Here is a 27,615-nt window from a genome sequence, read left to right on the forward strand (position 1 = left end):
GAGGCGTTATCCATGACCGAGATATTTCGAGAGAATACTTTCCAGGAAGGGTCGGACAGCACATTACCTCCCCCTACATACGTCTCGTGTAATGACCACGAGGAGAAAATTCGAGAAATTAGAGCCTATAGTGAAGCTAACTGACAATCATTTTTCTCACGCACTCTTCGCGAGTGAAATAGGGTTGGAGGGCTCAGTTAGTTATACAAGTACCCCTCGCTACACAGCGTTAGGTGCCTTGTGCAGTGTAATGAAGATGTAAACGTATGAAGGCGTCGGCGAAAATTAGTCCTAACCTACAAGATATACTGCATGTTATATGTTTGATCAAGTTGAACCCGCCCGGATAGCCTCACCCGTTAGCACACTGCTTCCGAGATTCAAGAATGGCTCGAATCCGCCTACGGATTAACGAGCTTGGGCTGTGCAGCAGCTCGATATCCTCGTGGGTGAAGCCTGGTACCCATATCCCGTTTCAGTTACACTGTACGCAAACATTTAGATAAATCTTCACACATATTCGCCTAAGATAACACTAGAGACAGACGGATTGGGTACAAAAATTTCATGACGGAGAGTGGAGGTGGTGCTGGTGGCGGTGGCGGTGGTGGGATGGGGTAGGGGAAGGTTGTCGGGGTTCAGGGGTGAGAGAATGGCGACAGAAAGGGTATCCGGCCATCCTCTACCACAAACATTGCCATATACGGTGAACATGACGATACCGCTCATACATGGCATAAAGGCAGTAGAGGGAAGAAAGATATATTTGGCGAAGTTCAATGACAATAACGTAAATACAACACGGCGAAGAAGTTGATATAAGAGAAAGCTTTTTCTATGGGGCTTATGGAACTAATTGCTCTTAGCATCGTTTGCATTCGAAAACATAACAAACAATACAGTGTAATCCTTACTACATTGTGCGCTAACACTTTGCTCCGCCGAACACTTTTGTATTCTATACAAAATTCTAATGTAACGTTAAAATTGAGCCTACTGTTGCATAGTGAGTACTAACAACAGCCCTCTAAGTCGAACAAAGGCCGTATAACTTCAGAGACTCAGCCACATCTGCAAGACCCCACAGGCGTGGAAACTGTAATAGAATGTAAGAGAGAGGCTGCGGGTGTAGAATCGACGAAAATTCCAAGGCCACAACTCGTTGCTGTTGCACTGGAGATTGAACCGTAGCAGGCCGGAGTGGCCGTGCGGTTCTAGGCGCTACAGTCTGGAGCCGAGCAACCGCTACGTTCGCAAGTTTGAATCCTGCCTCAGGCATGGATGTGTGTGATGTCCTTAGGTTTGTTAGGTTTAATTAGTTCTAAGTTCTAAGCGACTGATGACCTCAGAAGTTAAGTCGCATAGTGCTCAGAGCCATTTGAACTTAACCGTATCTCTTTCAATTTTTTTATTTTTCCTTTCATCACACTGTCTGCCATTTGAACTTAACCGTATCTCTTTCAATTTTTTTATTTTTCCTTTCATCACACTGTCTTTCAGAAATATATCTTCAGTTTACTGCATAATTTATATCTTTTAGATTAAGTAGTAAGAGTTATCACGCTTGGATCTGTGAATGGCATGTCCCAGCACTCTAAGAGTGGCTACCTGGTAGCCATACAACCGAACATCTATTCTCGACCATGATTCGCCTCAGTGCAACTTCGTTGACATCATGTGACTTCTACCACTCGCATGAGGCTGGGGCACAAGTGCTACCCCCCGCACCTACATCTGTTGATAATCATCACGTGTGGACGCTGCAATAAAGACACACTGGCAGTAGCGGATCGTAACCACTTCTTATTGGCGTGTTCCAGCAACACGACTGCACAATCTGACTTGTACAGGAAACTGGTTGCGAGAGGTTACTCCCTTCCCGCCAGTGTTCCTGTTTCACTCCACTGTTTTGATAAATATAGCTTGCTCACAGACTATTTGATAACTACCGGCATCCAAATTTCAAAAATGACTCAAATGTCTCTGAGCAGTATGGGACTCAACGTCTGAGGCCATCAGTCCCCTAGAACTTGGAACTACTTAAACCTAACTAAGCTAAGGACATCACACACATCCTTACCCGAGGCAGGATTCGTACCTGCGACCGCAGTGGTCGGGCGGTTCCAAACTGAAGCGCCTAGAACCGCTCTGCCACAACGGACGGCCCAAATTTAATTGATGAGTAGCCGAGGTCTTCATTATCAAATGGCTTAAACCCGCTTCGTCATCGGGTGCGTAATTTTGAGTTTTAATTCTCGTACTGACCCCCATTTGTACATTACGTGTTCACTGTTGCGCTCTTGTGCAATTTAAGTCACTGTTCTACTGGCACTATTGTGGTTGGTTGTATTATATTTGTCTATTTGGGTTTTTCTTTTATTTTAGGCACGTTTATACGTGTGCTATAATTCTCACATTGTCATATGATGTTATCTGCAGTTCTCTTCTTCAGCTATTGTTGTACTTATTGTATAATGCACTATGTTTGCCGGCCAGTGTGGCCCAGCGGTTAAAGGCGCTTCAGTCTGGAACCGCGCGACCGCTACGGTCGCAGGTTCGAATCCTGCATCGGGCATGGATGTGTGTGATGTCCTTAGGTTAGTTAGGTTTAAGTAGTTCTAAGTTCTAGGGGACTGATGACCTGAGATATTAAGTCCCGTAGTGCTTAGAGCCATTTGAACCATTTGAACCACTATGTTTGCCCTTAATGTTTTGTCTTTTTTATAACAGCATATTTATGTATGTCATCCTCTTCCTGTATAGTGCTATTTGTAATTCTGGTCCAATGTTATTGTCATCACTGCCGTCTGCTGTCTGGCGATAGTCTAATTGCGCTTTTATTTTACTTTAAGATTGTGTTTATATGCTAACTTAATGATTTTGTCCTGTTCTGCTTTTTTTGCAGTTATGTTTCTTTGGTACTTTTAACTCGGAACTAAAATAAAGAAATAAAAGAAGAAACAGTTGCAAAAAACTGTAAGAGAACTTCCATTCATTCAGTTATTATTTGGTTGTCAAATGTCAACGTAAACAAAAATTTTAAATAAATGTAACTACCGTATATATCAGTACCGTAATTACGAATGTTAATTGTCTAATTAATGGAATATAGGAGCCATCATAGTATCTAGATGTTGGCCATAAAATTTTTCTATTCTTTTTTTAATTTACTGGCTTTCAGATGGTTATATGGATTACGCAGCAAATAAAAATAAGTAGGTAAATAAATAGTCCTGTGTACAGACCGTCTGCCACTGGGCTTATGGCCAGCAGCTCAGAGAGTGCGCCGCCGGCGCTGTTGCCGCCCAGCGTCACCCTCGAGGGGTCTCCCCCGAACACGGCCACGTTCTTCTGCGTCCAGCGTAGAGCCTCCACCACGTCCCACAGCGCCAGGTTGCCTGGAGCGTCCTCTGTCTCCAGGAACAGGAACCCTGGAACAACAAGAATTTCGGTTTAACACATCGGTGAAGAGCCAATCAAACATTTATGTCTCCATTATTTTCAAACATAAACCAATTGTACAACATGTAGCACAGCTATGATGTATACAGGGTGGTCCATTGATAGTGACTGGGCCAAATATCTCACCAAATAAGCATCAAAGGAAAAAACTACAAAGAACGAAACTGTCTAGTTTGAAAGGGGGAAGCCAGTTGGCGATATGGTTGGCCCGCTAGATGGTGCTGCCATAGGTCAAACGGATATCAACAGCTTTTTTTTAAATAGGAATTCCCATTTTTATTACATATTGGTGTAATACGTAAAGAAATATGGATGTTTTAGTTGGACCACTTTTTTCGCTTTGTGATCGATGGCGCTGTAATAGTCACAAACGTATAAGTACGTGGTATCACGTAACATTCCGCCAGTGCGGACGGTATTTGCTTCGTGATACATTACCCGTGTTAAAATGGACCGTTTACCAATTGCGGAAAAGGTCGATATCGTGTTGACGTATGGCTATTGTGATCAAAATGCCCAACGGGCGTGTGCTATGCATCCAGCTCGGTATCCTGGATGACATCATCCAAGTATCCGGACAGATCGCCGGATAGTTACGTTATTTAAGGAAACGGGAAGTGTTCAGCCACATGTGAAAAGTCAACCAAGACCTGCAACAAATGATGATGCCCAAGTAAGTGTTTTAGCTGCTGTCGCGGCTTATCCGCACGTCAACAGCAGACAAATTGCGCGAGAATCGGGAATCTGAAAAACGTCGGTGTTGAGAATGCTACATCGACATCGATTGCACCCGTAACACATTTCTGTGCACCAGGAATTGCATTGCGACGACTTTGAACGTCGTGTACAGTTCTGCCACTGAGCATTACGGGACGATGGCAGATTTGTTGCACGCGTCGTATTTAGCGAGGAAGCGTCATTCACCAACAGCGGTAACGTAAACCGGCATAATATGCACTTTATGGGAACGGAAAATTCACGATGGCTGCGACAAGTGGAACGTCAGCGACCTTGGCAAGTTAATGTACGGAACGGCATTGAGGAAGGAAGGATAATTGGCCCCCATTTTACCGATGGCAATCTAAATGGTGCAGTGTATGCTGATTTCCTACGTAGTGTTCTACCGATGTTACTACAAGATGTTTCACTGCATGACAGAATGGCGATGTACTTCCAACATGATGGATGTCCGGCACATAGCTCGCGTGCGCTTGAAGCGGCACTGAAGTGCATATTTCATGACAGGTGGATTGGTCGTCAAAACACCATACCATGGCCCGCACGTTCACCCGATCTGACGTCTCTGGATTTCTTTCTGTGGGGAAAGTTGAAGGATATTTGCTATCGTGATCCACCGACAACGTCTGACAATATGCGTCAGGGGAATGTCAATGCATGTGCGAACATTACGGAAGGCGAACTACTCGCTGTTGAGAGGAATGTCGTTACACGTAGTGCCAAATGCATTGATGTTGACGGACTTCAGTTTGACGTTTTATTGCATTAATGTGGTATTTACAGGTAATCACGCTGTAACAGCGTGTGCCGGCCGTGGTGGTCTAGCGGTTCTAGGCGCTCAGTCCGGAACCGCGCGACTGCTACGGTCGCAGGTTCGAATCCTGCCTCGGGCATGGATGTGTGTGATGTCCTTAGATTAGCTAGGTTTAAGTAGTTCTAAGTTATAGGGGACTGATGACCACAGATGTTAAGTCCCATAGTGCTCAGAGCCATTTGAACCATTTGTAACAGCGTGCGTTCTCAGAAATGATAAATTCACAAAGGTATATGTATCACAATGGAGTAATGGAAATAAAATGTTCAAACGTACCTACGTTCTGTATTTTAATTTAAAAAACCTACCTTTTACCAACTGTTCGTCTAAAATTGTGAGCCATACGTTTCTGACTATTACAGCGCCATCTATCTTAGATACAACGGTGTGGGAGCTAGTGTGATAGTCAGCTGCTGCATGATTTAGAAACACGCACAGACCCTATGTCACGAGTTGTTAGCTCGTTCAAACGAGGGTAATAGATTAATCAGTAGTGCATACTATCAGTATACGAAAGAGAACCGAAAGGAGATGTACTTTCGTCGGGATGGATACTGGAACTCCCTCGTGTAATTTGGCAGTAAATTTTCATATCAACACCGATGGCAAAATAATCACTCGTCTGTAACCGAAACATGGTAGAATAAAATTGCGGTATTTGCTCCGCTCATCCTCAGTTGCTACTAAATGTTTATTTCGTTTTTAATCAAATATATTTATCTAATCATATCATGCATTATCAGTGGCCTATAAATTAAATGGTAAATAAGTAATTATACACATGGCAGGCAAAATAATTCTGACCCTAATAATATTGCAAGCACCGTAAGTTAGCAAACAAACTTCCATCATCAGTCCTGTGTGAGTGTGGAAGGTGTAAGTTGGGCTGTCTATCTTAAGGTCCATTAAATATTTTTCGGAGCTCTTTTCATTGGTCTGCTCTGTTTATTCTAGTAATAGGAGGCATATAGTGTTTGCAGACAGCAAATTTAAATTATATTACTGCCTGGAATGAAACGGACATCTCCAGTTTGAGTGTCACTGCAGCAGCACTCGGTATGACGGCTGTGGATCACATACCAAGCCTTAAGTACAGCCTGTGACATATTTTGTTTCTGAGTAATATGGAGTAATGGGGAAGTAGCCTTCGTTACGTATTGATATCGAACACACCTCAGCTCTCGTGGTTACTGCTCCCTAGAAGCAGCTGTTGTTGTTGTCGTCTTCAGTCCTGAGACTGGTTTCCTGCAGCTGTCCATGCTACTCTATCCTGTGGAAGCTTCTTCATCTCCCAGTACCTACTGCAGTCTACGTCCTTCTGAATCTGCTTAGTGTATTCATCTCTTGGTCTCCCTCTACGATTTTTACCCACCACGCTGCCCTCCAGTACTACATTGGTGATCCCTTGATGCCTCAGAACATGTCCTACCAACCGATCCCTTCTTCTAGTCAAGTTGTGCCACAAAATCCTCCCCAAATCTATTCAATACCTCCTAATTAGTTATGTGATCTACACATCTAATCTTCAGTATTCTTCTGTAGCACCACATTTCGAAAGCTTCTACTCTCTTCTTGTCTAAACTATTTAGCGTCCACGTTTCACTTCCATACATGGCTACACTCCATACAAATACTTTCAGAAACGAGTTCCTAACACTTCAATCAATACTCGATGTTAACAAATTTCTCTTCTTCAGAAACGCTTTCCTTGCCATTCCCAGTCTACATTTTATATCTCCTCTACTGCGACCATCATCAGTTATTTTTCTCCCCAAATAGCAAAACTCATTTACTACTTTAAGTGTCTCATTTCCTAATCTAATTCCCTCAGCATCACCCGACTTAATTCGACTACATTCCATTATCCTCATTTTGCTTTTGTTGATGTTCATCTTATATCCTCCTTTCAAGACACTGTCCATTCCGTTCAATTGCTCTTCCAAGTCCTTTGCTGTCTCTGATAGAATTACAATGTCATCGGCGAACCTCAGAGTTTTTATTTCTTCTCCATGGATTTTAATGCCTACTCCGAACATTTCTTTTGTTTCCTTCACTGCTTGCTCAATATACAGATTGAATAGCATCGGGGAGAGGCTACAACCCAGCCTCACTCCCTTCCCAACCACTGCTTCCTTTTCATGTCCCTCGACTCTTAAACTGCCATCTGGTTTCTGTACAAATTGTAAATAGCCTTTCGCTCCCTGTATTTTACCCCTGCCGCCTTCAGAATTTGAAAGAGAGTATTGCAGTCAACATTGCCAAAAGCTTTCTCTAAGTGTACATATGCTAGAAACGTACGTTTGCCTTTCCTTAATCTTTCTTCTAAGATAAGTCGTAGGGCCAGTATTGCCTCACATGTTCCAACATTTCTACGGAATTCAAACTAATCTTCACCGAGGTCGGCCTCTACCAGTTTTTCCATTAGTCTGCAAAGAATTCGCATTAGTATTCTGCAGCTGTGATTTATTAAACTGATAGTTCGGTAATTTGTATATCTGTCAACACCTGCTTTCTTTGGGATTGGAATTATTATATTCTTCTTGAAGTCTGAGGGAATTTCGCCTGTCTCATACATCTTGCTCACCAGATGGTAGAGTCTTGTCAGGACTGTCTCTCCTAAGGCTGTCAGTTGTTCTAATGGAATGTTGTCTACTCCCGGGGCCTTGTTTCGACTCAGATCTTTCAGTGCTCTGTCAAACTCTTCACGCAGTATCATATCTCCCATTTCATCTTCATCTACATCCTCTTCCATTTCCATAATATTGTCCTCAAGAACATCGCCCCTGTATAGACCCTCTATATACTTCTTCCACCTTTCTGTTTTTCCTCCTTTGCTTAGAACTGGGTTTCCATCTGCGTCTTGATATTCACACAAGTGGATCTCTTTTCTCCAAAGGTCACTTTAATTTTCCTGTAGGCAGTATCTATTTTAGCCCTCGTGAGATAAGCCTCTACATCCTTACATTTGTCCTCTCACATCCATGCTTAGCCATTTTGCACTTCCTGTCGATCTCATTTTTGAGACGTATGTATTCCTTTTTGTCTGCTTCATTTACTGCATTTTTATTTTTTCTCCTTTCATCAATTAAATTTAGTATCTCTTCTGTTACCCAAGGATGTCTACTAGCTCTCGTATTTTTACCTACATGATCCTCTGCTGCCTTCACTATTTCATTCCTCAAAGCTACCCATTCTTCTTGTACTGTATTTCTTTCCCCCATTCCTGTCAGTTGTTCCCTTATGCTCTCCCTGAAACTCTGTACAAACTCTGGTTCTTTCAGTTTATCCAGTTCCCATCTCCTTAAATTCCCACCTTTTTGCAGTTACTTCAGTTTTAATCTACAGTTCATAACCAATAGATTGTGGTCAGAGTCCACATCTGCCCCTGGAAATGTCTTACAATTTAAAACCTGGTTCCTAAATATCTGTCTTACCATTATATAATCTGTCTGAAACCTTCTAGTATCTCCAGGGTTCTTCCATGTATACAACCTTCTTTCATGATTCTTGAACCAAGTGTTAGCTATGATTAAGTTATGCTCTGTGCAAAATTCTACCAGGCGGCTTCCTTTTTCATTTCTTAGCCCTAATGCATATACACCTACTACGTTTCCTTCTCTTCCTTTTCCTACTGTTGAATTCCAGTCACACATGAGTATTAAATTTTCGTCTCCCTTCACTACCTGAATAATTTATTTTATCTCATCATACATTTCATCAAGTTCTTCATCATCTGCAGAGCCAGTTGACATATAAACTTGTACCACTGTAGTAGGCGTGGGCTTCGTGTCTATCTTGGCCACAATAATGCGTTTACTATGCTGTTTGCAGTAGCTTACCCGCACTCCTATTTTTTTATTCATTATTAAACCTACTCGTGCATTACCCCTATTTGATTTTGTATTAAAACCCTGTATTCACCTGACCAAAAGTGTCGTTCCTCCTGCCACCGAACTTCACTAATTCCCACTATATCTAACTTCAGCGTATCCATTTCCATTTTTAAATTTTCTAACCTACCTGCCCGATTAAGGGATCTGACATTCCACGCTCCGATCCGTAGAACGCCAGTTTTCTTTCTCCTGATAACGACGTCCTCTTGAGTAGTCCCCGCCCGGAGATCCGAATGGGGGACTATTTGACCTCTGGAATATTTTAACCAAGAGGACTCCATCATCATTTAACCATATAGTAAAGCTGCATGCCCTCGGGAAAAATTACGGCTGTAGTTTCCCCTTGCTTTCAGCCATTCGCAGTACCACAATAGCATGCCGTTTTGGTTAGCGTTACAAGGCCAGATCAGTCGACCATCCAGACTGTTGCGCCTGCAACTACTGAAACGGATGCTGCCCCTCTTCAGGAACCACACCTTTGTCTGGCCTTTCAACAGACACCCCTCCGTTGTGGTTGCACCTACAGTACGGCTATCTGTATCGTTGAGGCACGCAAGCCTTTCCACCAACGCCAGGTCCATGCCATGGTTCATGGGGGGTAAGCAGCTACACTTTCTAATTTCAATCGGAAAACTAGTCGTGTTACCAAACACACACACACACACACACATACACACACACACACACACACACACACAGACAAATGGACACATACACATACACAATAAAATTAATTCGTGATTTACAGTGGAGACAATAATTCTCATGACAGCTGAATCGAAGCTACCGTTATTGCTAACTATCCTAGTCCAAGAAAATGGTTGGAGACTTCCGTCTTACCCAGGGCACCGAGTCGATATTCAGGCACGACCATGACCATGTCGTGGTCGAGCAGGAAGCCAGGCCGCGCCACGAGCGACGACCCCACCGTGAAGGAGCCGCCGTGCACGAACACAAACACCGGCAGGCGGGCGGAGCTGTCCACCTGCAACACAAAACGCGCCTCCCAGTCACCAGTTACCAAAGCACAGTAGGGGCGGCCATGTGGGGGGAGGGCAAGCCAAATCACGTAGAGTGCTGCGGGCATCCGTTTCCCTAAGGCAACACTTTCGGAATGTGATAAACAGTGCAGGGTACTTCAAAGAGATTCAGTAGATTTCACAGATCTACATAAATGTGCTCGTTATATGCGACAATGTGAAGTCCCGCCTCTTTTTGGTACGCGCTGCTGTTACGCTTGTAGCGAGCCATGGCGGCGGTTTTCTTGGAGCAACAGACCGGCTTTGCCGACTGCGCCAGTTCCTAGTGTCGAAGCGGCGTTCATCCGATATCAGCTACTACGCTGGGTAGAAAATGTTCAAATATATGTGAACTCTTAAGGGACCAAACTGCTGAGGTCATCGGTCCCTAGACTTACAAGCTACTTAAACAAACTTATGCTAATGACAATACAGACACCATGCCCGAGGGAGGTCTCTGCAGTCCGTGGCCGGCTGGAGTGGCCGAGCGGTTCTAGGCGCTAAAGTCTGGAACCGCGCGACCGCTAGGATCGCGGGTTCGAATCCTGCCTCGGACATGGATGTGTGTGATGTCTTAGTTAGGTTTAAGTGGTTCTAAGTTCTAGGGGACTGATGACCTCAGCTGTTAAGACCCGTAGTGCTCAGAGCCATTTGAACCATTTTTTTTTTTTGCAGTCCTTGACATGGCGCCTCTAACCGCGCGGCCACTCGGCGCGGCACGCTCAGTAGTGCACTTATTTTGTAAATAAAACTGCCTTTTCCTGCTGCTAGTTACTCCCATACGCGTTTCGCCTTTTCGTGTTCTAAGGCATCATCAGTGGGATCTATAACGATACAGTTTTGTTAGTTTTAGATTATCAAACAGTTCACTTCGCGATGTTTTGTAAAAAAAAGTAATAACTTACGATTTGCTGATCTGCGTTTCCTCACATCTGGTCTGGAGGTTATCACTGCCATATAATCACATCTTCGTGTTCTCGCCTTCCACACTCTCTTCACCATGTTTCTCACTCTTTATTGTGGTGGACTATTGTTCTTTTGTCAATCGATACAACTATTTCGTCGTACACTTTTTTTCACAGCGCAAATATTGCGACTCCATTACGTGTTTCATCTTGTGTTTCATCTTCTGTGATATGTTTACCTATTTGTTGCCAACCTAACGAAGCATATGTTCGTTACTAACTTCAATTTATTATGTTTATACCGTATGTTTGTGTGTGTGTGTGTGTGTGTGTGTGTGTGTGTGTAATCTATAACTAACAAAACTGTATCGTTATAGAAACCACTGATGATGCCTTAGAACAGGAGAAGGCGAAACGCGTATGGGATAAATAAAGTAACTAGCAGCAGGAAAAGGCAGTTTTATTTACAAAACAAGTACTTATGTGCTTGCTGCGGAAGATGGCCACACAGACAAACTTGTGAGTAGTGCACGTTGATATTAATTGCTGATGTCATACGGTGCATGTATATATGTCAGGTTGACCGGCTTTTTTTCAGGTGTCTTCGAAAGTGGGAGAGTGCACTTGCGGATTTAATACGATGAGGGTTCTGTCTCTGGTTGCAGACTGCCGGAAGTTGTATGAATCAGGCAAAACAGCCTTCTAATTTAGAGTTTGCCTGTATGTTACGAGCTGACTAGTTGGCCTCCATGCAAAAGCGGTTAATGTGCGCGTGAGTACATTTTGCCAGAGCACGATGTCGTCATACTAGGGAAAAAGTGTTTGTTTGATGATATGATTTCCACTATTACGTCAGTTAGGTGTTTCGGGTATGTACACTCATGTTCACATAAGACATAATAATACCCTGAACGACTAGAGATACGAAATCCATATTCACAGAACATGTACAAGTGGACAACGCCCACGGAACCCATACCGTGATAAAAGGGGACGGACGAGGACGCTGATCTCTCCAGCAACGGCATGAAAATGAAATATCGAACTTCTCTGGAGGCGGTCTGGGTGGTGCGACCTGACTCATCTCGTCGTGTTCCACGGCCTTTCGTGCACCAATCTGCACACATTCATTGCACTGCCGAAACACTTATTCCCATACGAGCAGAAGTTTCCCGGATGGATATGTCACATTCTGTCGTGCCAAAAATACACCCTCTTACGAATTCACTGATTTGACGGTACGGTTTGCTCACACGTCTGCGCGGCATCCAGCACGTCTGCTCAAGTGACACTGATACATGCCCTTCGGTTTATAGCGGCTACGAGAGTCGCTGGCACATTTTACCGGTGGGCTGTGCTGCGCCGCGTTATCCTGAATCTGCCGGCCGACATGGTTCAGCTGCTAATCATTTCTGCATATCATACTAATGTACACGTCTTGTGAATACGAACTCCTCTCTCTAGTCGCTCAAGGTGTTCTGTTGTTTTCTGAACATGAGTGTACTTTATGATCTGCGTGCGTCAGTGTGTAGCCCGGAGCACTAATATCACGTTTTGGGAAATCCATTTCTTTTATGCTGTCTTTTTTACAACTACGAGAGTTGTGTTTCGGTGACGTGCTTCTAATGTCGGATGCAGACCACCTGGACGTTCAGTTTTTAACATTTTTAAATGTTCGGATAATAAGTTGCCGTCTCTTTATCTATGAATAGATGAAAAATGCTGCTAGCCGCTTTCTCTGTGTAATGTCTTGTCTGTATAGACGTGTATCAGTTGCCTTTACGATCCCTTCACCTTCACACATAAATCTATACAATAAAGTAAGGCCCTCCCCGTTCTTGGCTGATCCGTGATAAGACAGGCGAAAAATTTGACTAATGGAGGATTATTAGTATTATCTCTATTTTCATTCACTCTCTCTCTCTTTCTCTCCTTTATCTATGTACAGTTTTTAATATAATATTTCATTACATGAAATCAGCCAAACAGGATCTTTGGTGGAGTCCTTCGTCTTGGCCGGCCGCGGTGGCCGTGCGGTTCTGGCGCTGCAGTCCGGAACCGCGGGACTGCTACGGTCGCAGGTTCGAATCCTGCCTCGGGCATGAGTGTGTGTGATGTCCTTAGGTTAGTTAGGTTTAAATAGTTCTAAGTTCTAGGGGACTTATGACCTAAGATGTTGAGTCCCATAGTGCTCAGAGCCATTTTTGAACCTTCGTCTTGGTAACCAGCGGCTGGCTTGCTGTAAGAGATCTTTACATTTATTATTACTGTTAAACACTGCAGTCAGTCGGGAGAATCAATCGTTTGGACAATTTGTTCCTTTTACGAAAGATTGCGAATTCCAGATGTGTACGAAGCCTTTTTGGACGGTTTAACACAGCCTCAGTGATTGCAGGCTCTCTTCGACACAGCTGAAACTTCCCCACTAATTACAGGGCCAACGTGATCATCAAATGATTCAGAAAAAAACTTATTCGCTCATTCACTCCAGAACAAAAAAGTCACAAACCTTATTTATGGAGGAAATTGTGTATTAAATCCATCTCCATTACATATCCAGATCTCGGGTGATTCCACGCCTTAATTATTTTCCTTTTACAGTCTCTTTCTCCTCAAACAAACCGCTAGCGACACAAATGTTAATTGGCTCGCTTTAGCGAGAAGTAAAGCAGAATATGTATCTCTCAGAAACACGTCAATCCCTCAACAGATACTCCAGAAGCTGTCCTCGTTACCACTCTAACAACCGTGGAGAATGCATATATGCATCTCTGTTATTTTAAAGAATAAACGCACTAGAAAATACTTTGGCGTCGTCAAGCTGTCGCCGCATATATTACGGGAAAATCAGATCAGATAACTTTTCCAAAGTGAATGAATGTGGATGGTTTGATTGAAAATGATTAATTGGTGCGTGGTACAGGGTATTTTCTGTGGGGACGTTACAAGTAGTTAGTTGTATCTGGCTGTTCGTTGCATATGTCGCTTAGTCTGCACCCTCCACTGTTGCTAATGCTGAATCATGGACGTTGGCATCAGAACCCGCTTGTAGTGCTGTACCGCGGTCGCTATGGAGTTTACCCTGGCTCTTGATCGATCGAGAGCTGTCCTGTATGTTATACAAGGGGAACGTCGTGATCATGTTAGCTGTATTTATTTCGGAAATCAGCAACGTAGCGAGTGTTGTTAAGTCATAGTGCCGCGTGCGGTAGCCGCGCGGTCGAAGGCGCCTTGCCACGGTTCGCGCGGCTCCTACCCCCCCCCCCTCCCCCAAAACCCCACCTACCCCACCGCCCTCCCCACATAGGAGGTTCGAGTCCTCCCTCGGGCATGACTGTGTATTGTTCTTAGCGTGAGTTTAATTACACTCCTGGAAATTGAAATAAGAACACCGTGAATTCATTGTCCCAGGAAGGGGAAACTTTATTGACACATTCCTGGGGTCAGATACATCACATGCTCGCACTGACAGAACCACAGGCACATAGACACAGGCAACAGAGCATGCACAATGTCGGCACTAGTACAGTGTATATCCACCTTTCGCCGCAATGCAGGCTGCTATTCTCCCATGGAGACGATCGTAGAGATGCTGGATGTAGTCCTGTGGAACGGCTTGCCATGCCATTTCCACCTGGCGCCTCGGTTGGACCAGCGTTCGTGCTGGACGTGCAGACCGCGTGAGACGACGCTTCATCCAGTCCCAAACATGCTCAATGGGGGACAGATCCGGAGATCTTGCTGGCCAGGGTAGTTGACTTACACCTTCTAGAGCACGTTGGGTGGCACGGGATACATGCGGACGTGCATTGTCCTGTTGGAACAGCAAGTTCCCTTGCCGGTCTAGGAATGGTAGAACGATGGGGTCGATGACGGTTTGGATGTACCGTGCACTATTCAGTGTCCCCTCGACGATCACCAGTGGTGTACGGCCAGTGTAGGAGATCGCTCCCCACACCATGATGCCGGGTGTTGGCCCTGTGTGCCTCGGTCGTATGCAGTCCTGATTGTGGCGCTCACCTGCACGGCGCCAAACACGCATACGACCATCATTGGCACCAAGGCAGAAGCGACTCTCATCGCTGAAGACGACACGTCTCCATTCGTCCCTCCATTCACGCCTGTCGCGACACCACTGGAGGCGGGCTGCACGATGTTGGGGCGTGAGCGGAAGACGGCCTAACGGTGTGCGGGACCGTAGCCCAGCTTCATGGAGACGGTTGTGAATGGTCCTCGCCGATACCCCAGGAGCAACAGTGTCCCTAATTTGCTGGGAAGTGGCGGTGCGGTCCCCTACGGCACTGCGTAGGATCCTACGGTCTTGGCGTGCATCCGTGCGTCGCTGCGGTCCGGTCCCAGGTCGACGGGCACGTGCACCTTCCGCCGACCACTGGCGACAACATCGATGTACTGTGGAGACCTCACGCCCCACGTGTTGAGCAATTCGGCGGTACGTCCACCTGGCCTCCCGCATGCCCACTATACGCCCTCGCTCAAAGTCCGTCAACTGCACATACGGTTCACGTCCACGCTGTCGCGGCATGCTACCAGTGTTAAAGACTGCGATGGAGCTCCGTATGCCACAGAAAACTGGCTGACACTGACGGCGGCGGTGCACAAATGCTGCGCAGCTAGCGCCATTCGACGGCCAACACCGCGGTTCCTGGTGTGTCCGCTGTGCCGTGCGTGTGATCATTGCTTGTACAGCCCTCTCGCAGTGTCCGGAGCAAGTATGGTGGGTCTGACACACCGGTGTCAATGTGTTCTTTTTTCCATTTCCAGGAGTGTATTTTAGATTAGGTAGTGTGTAAGCCTATGAGCTGAAGACGTCAGCAGTGTGGTCCCACAGGAACCTACTACCATCAAATTTACGTCATCGTTGGCTAAACAGCTGTTACGTCGTCCGGGTGAAGTCCACTGCGAATACTACGTCTGAGGGACGTGAGGTTGTCCGTATTCTGTTTTATTTACCTTAGGTTGTTGACTCTATTTGTTGCATTTTTATTTGGTTTTAGTCGTCAGTCTTCTGATTGGTTTGATGCGGCCCGCTACGAATTCCTCTCCTGTGCTAACCTCTTCATCTCAGAGTAACACTTGCAGCCTACGCCCTCAATTATTTGCTGGATGTATTCCAATCTCTTTATCCCTTTACAATTTTTGCCCTCTACAGCTCCCTCAAGTACAGTGGAAGTCATTCCCTGATGTCTTAACAGATGTCGTACGATCCTGCCCCTTGTCCTTGTCGATGTTTTCCACATATTCCTTTCCTCTCCGATTCTGCACAGAACCTCTTCATTCCCCGCCTTATCAGTCCACATAATTTTCAGAATTCGTATGTAGAACAACATATCAAATGCTTCGATTCTCTTCTGTTTTGGTTTTCCCAAAGTCCATGTTTCACTACCACACAACGCTGTACTCCAGACGTAGAGGCACGGTCTTAGGTGACTTGTCACATTTAGCCCGCTTCCCCCGTCGTAGGTTAGAGTCCTCCCTCGGGCATGGGTGTGTGTGTTGTCCTTATCGTAAGTTACTTTAAGTTAGACTAAGCAGTGAGTAAACCTAGGGACCGATGACCTCAGCAGTTTGGTCCCATAAGACCTTACCACAAATTTTCATTTCCAAATGTACATGTACATTCTCAGAAATTTTTTTCTGAAATTATGGCCGTTATTTGATATTAGGAGATCTCTCTTGGCCAGTAATTCCTCTTGTTGCATATAATCTCGCTTGTGGTCGGAAATTTTAAGAGCGATTGCGTGCCTGTGGGTGGAAATTTTTGTTGTTGGCGTTTTCGGGGCGCGACTGCTACGTTTATTGCAGACGTTGGTGGAGACCTTGTCTGTCTGTGTGGGTTGGTTATTGAGCACGGCATAAATCTGTCAGAGCGGAGAGCAATGAATATGCCGTGTTTAGTTGTTGCTGGATCTTAAGGAATGGCTGCCCTAGGCCAAAAGGTTATCTGTGGCGAACAGCGTTAGTACGCTGACCACTTTGTTCCAACTGTAGTTATATTTTAAGAATTATCTGACCCACACTTATATTTGTGAGGGAAGAGAAGGGCTAGTTCCACACAGTTAACAAAAGTCGCAATGGTATCGCTGGGCCGGCCAGTGTGGCCGTGCGGTTCTAGGCGCTTCTGTCTGGAACCGTGTGACCGCTACGGCTGCAGGTTCGAATCCTGCCTCGGGCATGGATGTGTCTGCTGTCCTTAGGTTAGTTAGGTTTAAGTAGTTCTAAGATCTAGAGGGCTGGTGACCACAGATGTTAAGTCCCATAGTGCTCAGAGCCATATTTTGTATCGCTGGCTAGTGCCGCCTTAGAATAAACGGATTAGTAAGCTATAGTGTAAGCGAAACTTAGTACTGATGATTAGTATATGGCCAGTACCGTCTGATTAGTGGTACTTAGTTTTTTACACTATCTCAAGCGTGCTACAGATTAAGCACTAGTTGCGTCGCAGGGTAGCAAAAGGTTGTTGGTGTTGGTGTGATATTAACAGACCTTTAATAACTGGAGATGTGTGAACTAACCAAACTTCTCGTTAATGTTGACCAATAGTCACTTGCACTTGTCCAGTGTTGACATGTATGGATTGCCTGTTTGTTTTGCTATGTGTTGGGTTTCTTTCTGAGTGCAGTGGTGCCTGCCGATCTTCAGAATTATGAAAGATTACAATTTAAGCACGCTGTCAATCAAAGTTTGAATTACGTTAATGAAGTCATTTCTTTTCAAGGATTTAGAGAACTAGCTCTGTTTTAAAGAATATCGCAAAGTCTTAAATAATTGTTTCAGTTAATCGAAACCTCTGCTTTGTAGGGCTATTCAATATTTACATTTTGGGCTCTGCCAATACTCTGCTGCTCTGAAACTATCGTAGCTCGATGCGTGTGAGCAGCACATAGTGGCTTGCCTTTCATTGATTCCATTTTAAAAATTTTGCGACTAAAGCTTTATCGCTTGATATTAAGTTTTATACGTGAATGCCAATTTGAGAGATTTACTTCTGATGAAGGCACTCATAGTAGTGCCAAAACCTCGGTCAAAAGACTCCTTTTTTGCGACCGAGGGCTGCTATTGCTTTAATTTTACTTTGTAAACGGTCGCTGGCCACGCAGCCATGTTCAAAACTTTAAAAAATCTTTAAATAAGAAGAAAATTCAGCTCGAACATCTACTAGTCAATAAAACCTAGCCCTCCAATCCCCAGCCACGTTGTATGGTACACGTGAAGACATAAACTTGTTGTAAATTCTAAGTTACTCACACTGAAATTTTTGTGAAACGTAAATGAAAACTTCGATCCCAAATCTAATTGTAGAGTTTGTACTCGCGTCCAACTGAAAGGTATACCTTTGTGTTATCGTATGGTTCTTTTGAAAATAAAAACTTCGTTGGTCCATGTATAAGTTAAAATTTTGTCCAAGTTCTATCTTTATTCGTGCAGAAGATATAGTCTTGTGAGATCAGATAATCTGTTTTAAAACATCCTGCGTTGTTATATTCTTGTTGATGAAAAGAAAAAGTTGGATCGTCCATCTATAAGTGTAAGGCGAATGGAATATATTTTCAACATGCAGTGCATTACAGCTCGTATGTATGTGAAAAATGCCGTGATTACCTACCTGGAATGTTGATAAAATCTTTATTTAAACAACCCGTTTTGGTCTAGTGACCATCACCAGGTTCTTAAAAAGCATTAATAGCATCATACTAGGCGAATATAAAATGACTATCATTAGATAATAAATCCATAAATTAGTCACTATTGTTACATAGTAATTATGCGTCGTTCACAGCGTTAACACCGATTTCTGATAAAACACGAAAGAGTGCTCTGCCTATATCTAAGAAGGTGTAAGAAGTTCCCTGACAGTTCGTAGCGCTGTTGCCAGCTTTCATTTGCGAAGCGCTAACGGCAGTAGTCGCGTACAGAGATGTGACAACACTGAGGCGTTGCCATAGAGATGTATAGAAAATCGCATTACGTTATCGGTAGAGGTAGGCCATTGCAGCTCTCGCGTCCCTCTCATTGCAACTGTCAGGGATCAACTTACGCCGACTCAACCGTAGCACAGTTTATGTATTGAGGATGCAATTTATATTACGATGTAGTAGCAGCGACTAAGTCACGGTTGTATTATCTGAAGTTAGTGATTTTGTATTTGCCTAATATGATGCTGTAAATGCCTTTGAACTTCAGTATTAGTTTCCCAGTACTACGATCATGCCCTCAGAAACTGTCAGAGAAACTTCGACAGCGATTCAGTTGAAGCAGATACCATGGCAACGCAGGGATAAAAAGAGAAACGTTTCAGCCTTGTACGTAGAATAGTGAGTGTCACGTGAAAAAAGAATAAGTTCAGAAATATTGCTCCGAGAAATATCCGTGACTGGCTTCATCATTCGCAAAATCCGTGTCACATTGTCTAAATCTTGTGAACTATGTCCCTCTCAGAAATGAAAAATAAGTATCATACAACTGTTACCAGTATCAACTTACAACAAAATGTTCTAAGATATATTTGCAGAAAACTTTGTTAAAACTCAATCTCTAAATTATACTCGCCATCTCCATCGTCAGAAATAAAGTGTAGACTTCCGGAGATACAAATTCAGGAGATGTTCTGAAACTGAAATGAGCACTAACGCACCTTCACGAGGCACGGAAAAACGTGAATTCCAACATTCCGCGACGTCACAATAGCTTAACTCGATCAAAATATTGCTGGTGGACATAAATAGAAAAGCTAAAGTGTTTTTGAGCACCAGATTCTTGAGACTGACATGAACGATTTAAAGAATCATTGGAAGCTTGAGAGTTCATCAAAGTTCACGTGGAAAGGCACTCTGAGAATTCCTTTCCTATTATACATGCGCGCTAGGGACTTATATCTCGCAGAGAACACCACGTGCATTTATTTATTCCTGAATCTGCCCTCCAAAACGATGAACGAGACTGGAAATAATATCGTATAAATCACTAGACGGAAAGAGTTGTCCTCAACAGTATCAACGGTCTTGATACAATGAAATAAGTAAAAATGTTGAATTTATAGTAACTGAATGAGTGAACTGTTATGATTTCCAGCCACAAAATACTACTCCTGAGCCTCTGACAAATGGGTTCTCTTTATTAAAAGTTTTTTTCCTCTAACTTAATATTAGACACTGAGCGCTGGAGTCTATCAGAATGGTACAAAATTTCTCTCAGAATAATAATGACTCCAGAGGTATTTATTTTGTTCTTGGGGGCAGCACATGTCTCTTTGCTCACGTACGTCAGAACTGCAAGCCGGTGTACAATTGTCCGGCGGACGCTTGGAAGTTGGAGGGACTGACTGCGCAACTCAATCACTTCACAGCTCCCTGGATTATTCTTGCGGGGCTGCGGAACTTTTATTCATGAGAGAAAAGATTCGCTGAGAAGTCCTAGCGAAATATACTGCATACTCCGTCAAACATTTTTATGATGATGACCCTCCGCACCGTACCGGAACAGATGGCTTTCGCAAGCCGTGCTCTCTGATAGGTGATAATCACACAAGTTAGTGGATGCCGCCCCAAGCGGTGTGAAAACTATAGAGGAACGGATCGGTGAGTTAGATGTCTTCTTTTCTACTCACAGATTTATCTTCTCACAAATGATCATGAGTATGTTACATCCATTCTGAGATGGACACTATTTGCTTGAAGTGCTAAAGTAGGCCCCAAATCTGTGACCGATATCCCAAGAATGGTTCCGTTGTTTTCATTCTGCTAGCTGTTCGTTTTTCCGCTTTGGTGTTGCGAGGGTCGAGGATGGCGGAGAAAAGGATAAAATACATAAATCGTTTTGAAATCGCTTCATTACGAAATAAATTGTTTTTCTTGTTTTGTTTCAACCACTATCTCATAAATGACAGATATATCAAGATAAATTATGACGCAATAGAAAAGATTAATTAAACTCACACGAGAAAGAAATGCTACAACATCTGATGCCACGAGAATATGATCTTTCTGGAGAGAGGAAAGCTTAACTGTAAGAATCAATACATATGCTGCAAAAATTAATTTTGAGGGAACTCAGCTCCATCTGCTTATCCATGGAATCTAAACACCAGTATATAACAGTTCTCCATTTCTTGATTTCCGGGAAACTTTATCACTTAAAGAACGAAGTACAAGCTTGTGGAATGTCGGAATATGTATTGATGCTTAACTTTCAGCAGACAGAAGAAGTCGTTCTTAGTGGCCGTAAAAGCAATTACGGGTATACCTCAAGGAAATGTTATAGCACCGTTACTATTAACGATGTAAAATTTTCAGGAGTAGTTTTCACCGCTTTTACAAACTGAATTCCTTTAATGGAAAAACTCTTTCTCAGTACTGATTTACGGCTGTAATGGAGGTAAATCAAAACTCGTATTGTCAGTGGAGTTAACTAGAACCACACGTATATACTATCAAGTATGTCGACATGCTGGCATGGGTCAGATCAAGTTTAGGCGGTGCTCACGTTGTCACTTTAGGGCAAGAAGTGTTGTCAGCACTGGAAGACGTCAGATGAGTATGCACCACAAATACGCCATTCGAACTTTACCACTACAGACGAACTGACTCGTAGTGGTCGCTCTCGATAAATGACAACGCTGTATTCGTTACGTACAAAGAATGACTTGCGAAATGGAAACACATACTGTCTATTTGGAAGCTATGGGGAGAACCGTGTCTGTCATACAGTTCGCAGGCGTCTCCATACGATCAGTTAGGGATCTGGGCCCTGTTATGAACAACAAAAAATTTTTAAATGTTTGTGAATGCCTAAGTGACCAAACTGCTGAAGTCATCGGTCCCTAGACTTACACACTACTTAAACTAACTTAGACTAATTTATGCTAAGAACAATACACACACCCATGTCCGAGGGAGGACTCGAACCTCCGGCGGAAGAGACCGTGCAATACGTGACATGGCGCCTCAAACCTAACGGCCACTCCACGCGCCTATGAACAACAGTACCAACCCTCCAGCATCCTAGTTCACTTAGAAAGTGAACAAGGGAACATCTGAATATGGAACATTATCGTGGTACTGTGGTGTCACCGCCAGACATCACACTTGCTAGGTGGTAGCTTTAAATCGGCCGCGGTCCATTAGTACATATCGGACCCGCGTGTCGCCACTGTGTGATTGCAGACCGAGCGCCACCACAAGGCAGGTCTCGAGATACGGACTAGCACTCGCCCCAGTTGTACGGACGACGTAGCTAGCGATGCCCACTGACGAAGCCTCGCTTTTGCCGAGCAGATAGTTAGAATAGCCTTCAGCTAAGTCAATGGCTACGACCTAGCAAGGCGCCATTAGTAATATTGCATATATCTAAAGAGTCTTACATGTATCGCCACAATCTCCAGATGTACCAAAAGGATGGATTAAAGTTAGGTATTCCAGAAGCTACGTACTTTTCTTTATAGCATTCATTACGTATCCTGTTTCAGACTTCACGCCATCCTGCTTTAGCTTAGCGCGTGCCTTTCGGCTTCCTCTCATTGTGTCTAGGCTGTCTTGTCTAGACGCAACAGGTACCATCTTCACCGACGAGTGCAGGGTTCGTCTGGCACTAGATGATTGTAATACAAGGGCATGCAGGTGGCCTTCTCCCAAAGCCTGGGATCAACCATGTTTGGGTTGACGGACATCTCTCATAGTTATCGAGGGTAACTTCTGTGCAATATCGGGACTGACCCCTCCAGCGTCTTGTCCAGCCCTACAACCAACATTTAGACGATGAATTCCTCTTCCAAGACTATGTAATCCAAACTAAACCGCGCTTGATACGTTAACATCTTCCTCAAAGTTATCAGAATGGAATGGCAAAGTAAGCTTGAAATCAGTTGAGACAAAGTGCTTCATTACAGAATCCGTTCTAATACACTGGGTGACTTCCGGAGGACCTCCGCAGCAGAGTGGCAACGTGTAGACTGTCTTGTAGACAGCATGCCAAAGAGGACTCAAGCTTCTTGCAATGCAGCGGGTGTAACAACACGTTATTGCATGTTACCCAACAACAGAACTCGTTTTTACAGATGATCACGTTTGAACTGACTACCATTACTTTGGTTTTATTTCCCAGTAAATTAGTTAATTAGTTTCATTCCTATCGCCGCCTGAATTTAAGTCTACTCCTTTTCGCTGTGTAGATGGTGCAAAACTTCTTTTGAGCTGTCGGAGGGAGTCATACCAGTCTGCTTGGATATAAAGCTGCAACGACAAAAAGTTTAATTTAATCCAGGAAGACATGCAGAGAATGGACAGCTGGTGCAAAGACTTGCATTTGTAAACAGAACTGCTCGATTATGCGATTAGCTAATTTATCTCTGAAAGCAGTGACATACGTGATATACACTCCTGGAAATTGAAATAAGAACACCGTGAATTCATTGTCCCAGGAAGGGGAAACTTTATTGACACATTCCTTGGGTCAGATACATCACATGATCACACTGACAGAACCACAGGCACATAGACACAGGCAACAGAGCATGCACAATGTCGGCACTAGTACAGTGTATATCCACCTTTCGCAGCAATGCAGGCTGCTATTCTCCCATGGAGACGATCGTAGAGATGCTGGATGTAGTCCTGTGGAACGGCTTGCCATGCCATTTCCACCTGGCGCCTCAGTTGGACCAGCGTTCGTGCTGGAAGTGCAGACCGCGTGAGACGACGCTTCATCCAGTCCCAAACGTGCTCAATTGGGGACAGATCCAGAGATCTTGCTGGCCAGGGTAGTTGACTTACACCTTCTAGAGCACGTTGGGTGTCACGGGATACATGCGGACGTGCATTGTCCTGTTGGAACATCAAGTTCTCTTGCCGGTCTAGGAATGGTAGAACGATGGGTTCGATGACGGTTTGGATGTACCGTGCACTATTCAGTGTCCCCTCGACGATCACCAGTGGTGTACGGCCAGTGTAGGAGATCGCTCCCCACACCATGATGCCGGGTGTTGGCCCTGTGTGCCTCGGTCGTATGCAGTCCTGATTGTGGCGCTCACCTGCACGGCGCCAAACACGCATACGACCATCATTGGCACCAAGGCAGAAGCGACTCTCATCGCTGAAGACGACACGTCTCCATTCGTCCCTCCATTCACGCCTGTCGCGACACCACTGGAGGCGGGCTGCATGATGTTGGGGCGTGAGCGGAAGACGGCCTAACGGTGTGCGGGACCGTAGCCCAGCTTCATGGAGACGGTTGCGAATGGTCCTCGCCGATACCCCAGGAGCAACAGTGTCCCTAATTTGCTGGGAAGTGGCGGTGCGGTCCCCTACGGCACTGCGTAGGATCCTACGGTCTTGGCGTGCATCCGTGCGTCGCTGCTGTCGGTCCCAGGTCGACGGGCACGTGCACCTTCCGCCGACCACTGGCGACAACATCGATGTACTGTGGAGACCTCACGCCCCACGTGTTGAGCAATTCGGCAGTACGTCCACCCGGCCTCCCGCATGCCCACTATACGCCCTCGCTCAAAGTCCATCAACTGCACATACGGTTCATGTCCACGCTGTCGCGGCATGCTACCAGTGTTAAAGACTGCGATGGAGCTCCGTATTCCACGCCAAACTGGCTGACACTGAGGGCGGCGGTGCACAAATGCTGCGCAGCTAGCGCCATTTGACGGCCAACACCGCGGTTCCTGGTGTGTCCGCTGTGCCGTGCGTGTGATCATTGCTTGTACAGCCCTCTCGCAGTGTCCGGAGCAAGTATGGTGAGTCTGACACACCGGTGTCAATGTGTTCTTTTTTCCATTTCCAGGAGTGTATGTAGTAGCGTATATGTGAATTGTGTTACGTGGTACTGAGAAATAAATGTAGTAGTAGCAAAATCAGATGGCAGCCTGGAAAACGGTGTAAGATTGCTTTGAAGTTTAAGTCACCCAAGAAACAGATAGCTTAAGAAACAGTTGATTGATTGGTTCTTGAATATTGCTCGTGACTACGTAGCTTTTTCACATAAGATTAATAGAGGAGACAGAGATATTACACAGCAGAGGGGGGCGTTTTGTCACTTATTTGTTTAGTAAACGCAAGAGCACGACAGGGGTGCACATCGAACTCCAGTGGCAGACGCAACAAAGAAAGCGTTGGAACTTCCTGGCAGATTAAAACTGTATGCCGGACCGAGACTCGAACTCGGGACCTTTGCCTTTCGCGGGCAAGTGCTCTACCATTTGAGCTACCCAAGCATGACTCATGCCCCGTCCTCATAGCTTCACTTCTGCCAGTACCTCGTCTCCTACCTTCAAACCTTACAGTAGCCCATATCAGGGCACACTCCGCTGCAGAGTGAAACTCTCATTCTGGAAACGTCCCCCAGGCTGTGACTAAGCCATGTCTCCGCAATATCCTTTCTTTCAGGAATGCTAGCTCTGCAAGGTTCGCCGGCCGCTGTGACCGAGCGGTTCTAGGCGCTTCAGTCCGGAACCGCGCTGCTGCTACGATCGCAGATTCGAATCCTGCCTCGGGCAGGATGTGTGTGATGTCCTTAGGTTAGTTGGGTTTAAGTAGTTATAAGTCTAGGGGACTGATGACCTCAGATATTAAGTCCCATAGTGCTTAGAGCCCTTTGAACCATTTTTTCTGCAAGGTTCGCAGGAGATCTTCTGTAAGGATTGGAGGGTAAGAGACGAGGTACTGGCAGAAATGAATGACCTGGGTGACAATCTGAGCAGTTCTCTTACGTTGTTCGCAGATGATGCTGTTATTTACCGTCTAGTAAGGTCATCTGAAGAACAGTATCAGTTGCAAAGCAATTTAGAAATGATTGCTGTATAGTGTGGCAGGTGGCAGTTGACGCCAAATAACGAAAAGTCTGAGGTGATCCACATGAGTTCCAAAAGAAATCCGTTGGAATTCGATTACTCGATAAATAGTACAATTCTCAAGGCTGTCAATTCAACTAAGTACCTGGGTGTTAAAATTACGAAGAACTTCAGTTGGAAAGACCACGTAGATAATATTGTGGAGAAGGCATGCCAAAGGTTGCGTTTCATTGGCAGGACCCTTAGAAGATGCAACAAGTCCACTAAAGAAACAGCTTACACTACACTCGTTCGTCCTCTGTTAGAATACTGCTGCGCTGTGTGGGATCCTTGCCCGGTGGGATTGACGGAGGACATCGAAAGGGGGCAAAAAAGGTGAGCTCGTTTTGTATTATCACGTAATAGGGGAGAGAGTGTGGCAGATATGATACGCGAGTTGGGATGGAAGTCATTAAAGCAAAGACATTTTTCGTCGCGGCGAGATCTATTTACGAAATTTCAGTCACCAACTTTCTCTTCCGAATGCGAAAATATTTAGTTGAGCCCAACCTACATAGGTAGGAATGATCATCAAAATAAAATAAGAGAAATCAGAGGTCGTACAGAAAGGTTTACGTGTTCGTTTTTCCCGCGCGCTGTTCGGGAGTGGAATGGTAAAGAGATAGTATGATTGTGGTTCGATGAACCCTCTGCCAAGCACTTAAATGTGAATTGCAGAGTAATCATGTAGATGTAGATGTAGACGCTGTGAGGACAAGGCGTGAGTCGCGCTTGGGTAGCTCATATGGTAGAGCACTTGCCTGCGAAAGGCAAAGTTGCCGAGTTCGAGTCTCGGTCCGGCACACAGTTTTAATCTGCCAGGAAATTTCATATCAGCGCACACTCCACTGCAGAGTGAAAATCTCGTTCAGGAAAGCATTGTGCGTGGTGGATAAGCTTAAAGATTGGAACACCGTGAGGGTATATTCCTTGTACATACTCGTCTCTAAATCTCTAAATAAACACGAGTGGAACATCAGTGAATCTGTCAAACTCCACTAGCAAACAAACCAAGAAAAGCATTTTGCCCGGCTGAAAAGCTCAAAGATTGAAATGTCGTGAGCTTATGTTCCTTGTACAGATGCACCTCGAAATGAACGTGAATGGAAAATCAGTGAATTAGAAGATCCTACGGTGTTCTACCGATAGTCATCATTCCTGTATGCACTGTTTGCAAATGGGCCAAGAAAGAAATGAAACGACGGTACTGCAAGATGTAGACTCACTAACTTTTTGAGACACTCGTTTCTCATAATATCTGACCTAACGTATGCTCGACAAATTTTACTGAAGTTTCATTAGGTTGTGAATTGTGTGTCTTTGGTAACCATAAAAAAGTGTACTTCTTTGATGCAACGACTGACCAACGGGAGAATACGTAATGCCTCAGAAGATCAAGCCGTGCCCAGGTCTTTGCCACCAGCTGCGAAGCGTCGGGTATCGTCCCCACAATACCTGCTCAGTGATTACTACGAAAACTTAAGCGGTATAATTTGTAGTCATTGATCTGATGTTGTAGAATTACGATATGAGTGAATGTTGACCGCAAGTTGGCGCCGCTTATATCTGTGAACTTAAACAGTGTAATATCCACGACACTATGTTCTAGCCACAAGTTGTTAAAATGAACTAAGTGTACAAACTTCAACAAATATTATCGATGCTACGTATAAAAGGACTGTATCGTATAAAAATGACGGTAGTCATTTCATTATTTCTGTAATAATTTAATTTCTGTGTGAATTAAAGCTATTATCAGAGAACTACATTCATAAACAACGACAATTGTAATCTTTTCTTGGTATCTGTGATATCTGTGGTTCAGTTGTTCTGGTTTGATGCGGCCCGCCACGAATTCTTTTATTATTATATTACCTTGATATAATATAAATCGACAACAATAGACATATTGACTATCATCTATCTGCCGCCATCT

The 27,615-nt window shown here is 44.5% G+C and overlaps 1 protein-coding gene across 1 annotated transcript in view; it reads right to left on the reverse strand.

Moving 5' to 3' along the window:
• LOC126416610 (liver carboxylesterase 1F-like) overlaps positions 1 to 27,615 on the reverse strand; it is a 168,129-nt gene that overhangs the window by 77,318 nt on the left and 63,196 nt on the right. Inside the window, exons 5-6 of the mRNA XM_050084363.1 lie at positions 9,748 to 9,892; positions 3,246 to 3,431 (exon numbers count right to left, since the gene is read on the reverse strand). Coding sequence (XP_049940320.1) covers positions 3,246 to 3,431; positions 9,748 to 9,892 — 331 coding nt within the window. The remainder of the gene's footprint in view (positions 1 to 3,245; positions 3,432 to 9,747; positions 9,893 to 27,615) is intronic.

This window comes from Schistocerca serialis, chromosome 8 (genome assembly GCF_023864345.2).
Source record: "Schistocerca serialis cubense isolate TAMUIC-IGC-003099 chromosome 8, iqSchSeri2.2, whole genome shotgun sequence".
NCBI lineage: Eukaryota > Metazoa > Arthropoda > Insecta > Orthoptera > Acrididae > Schistocerca > Schistocerca serialis.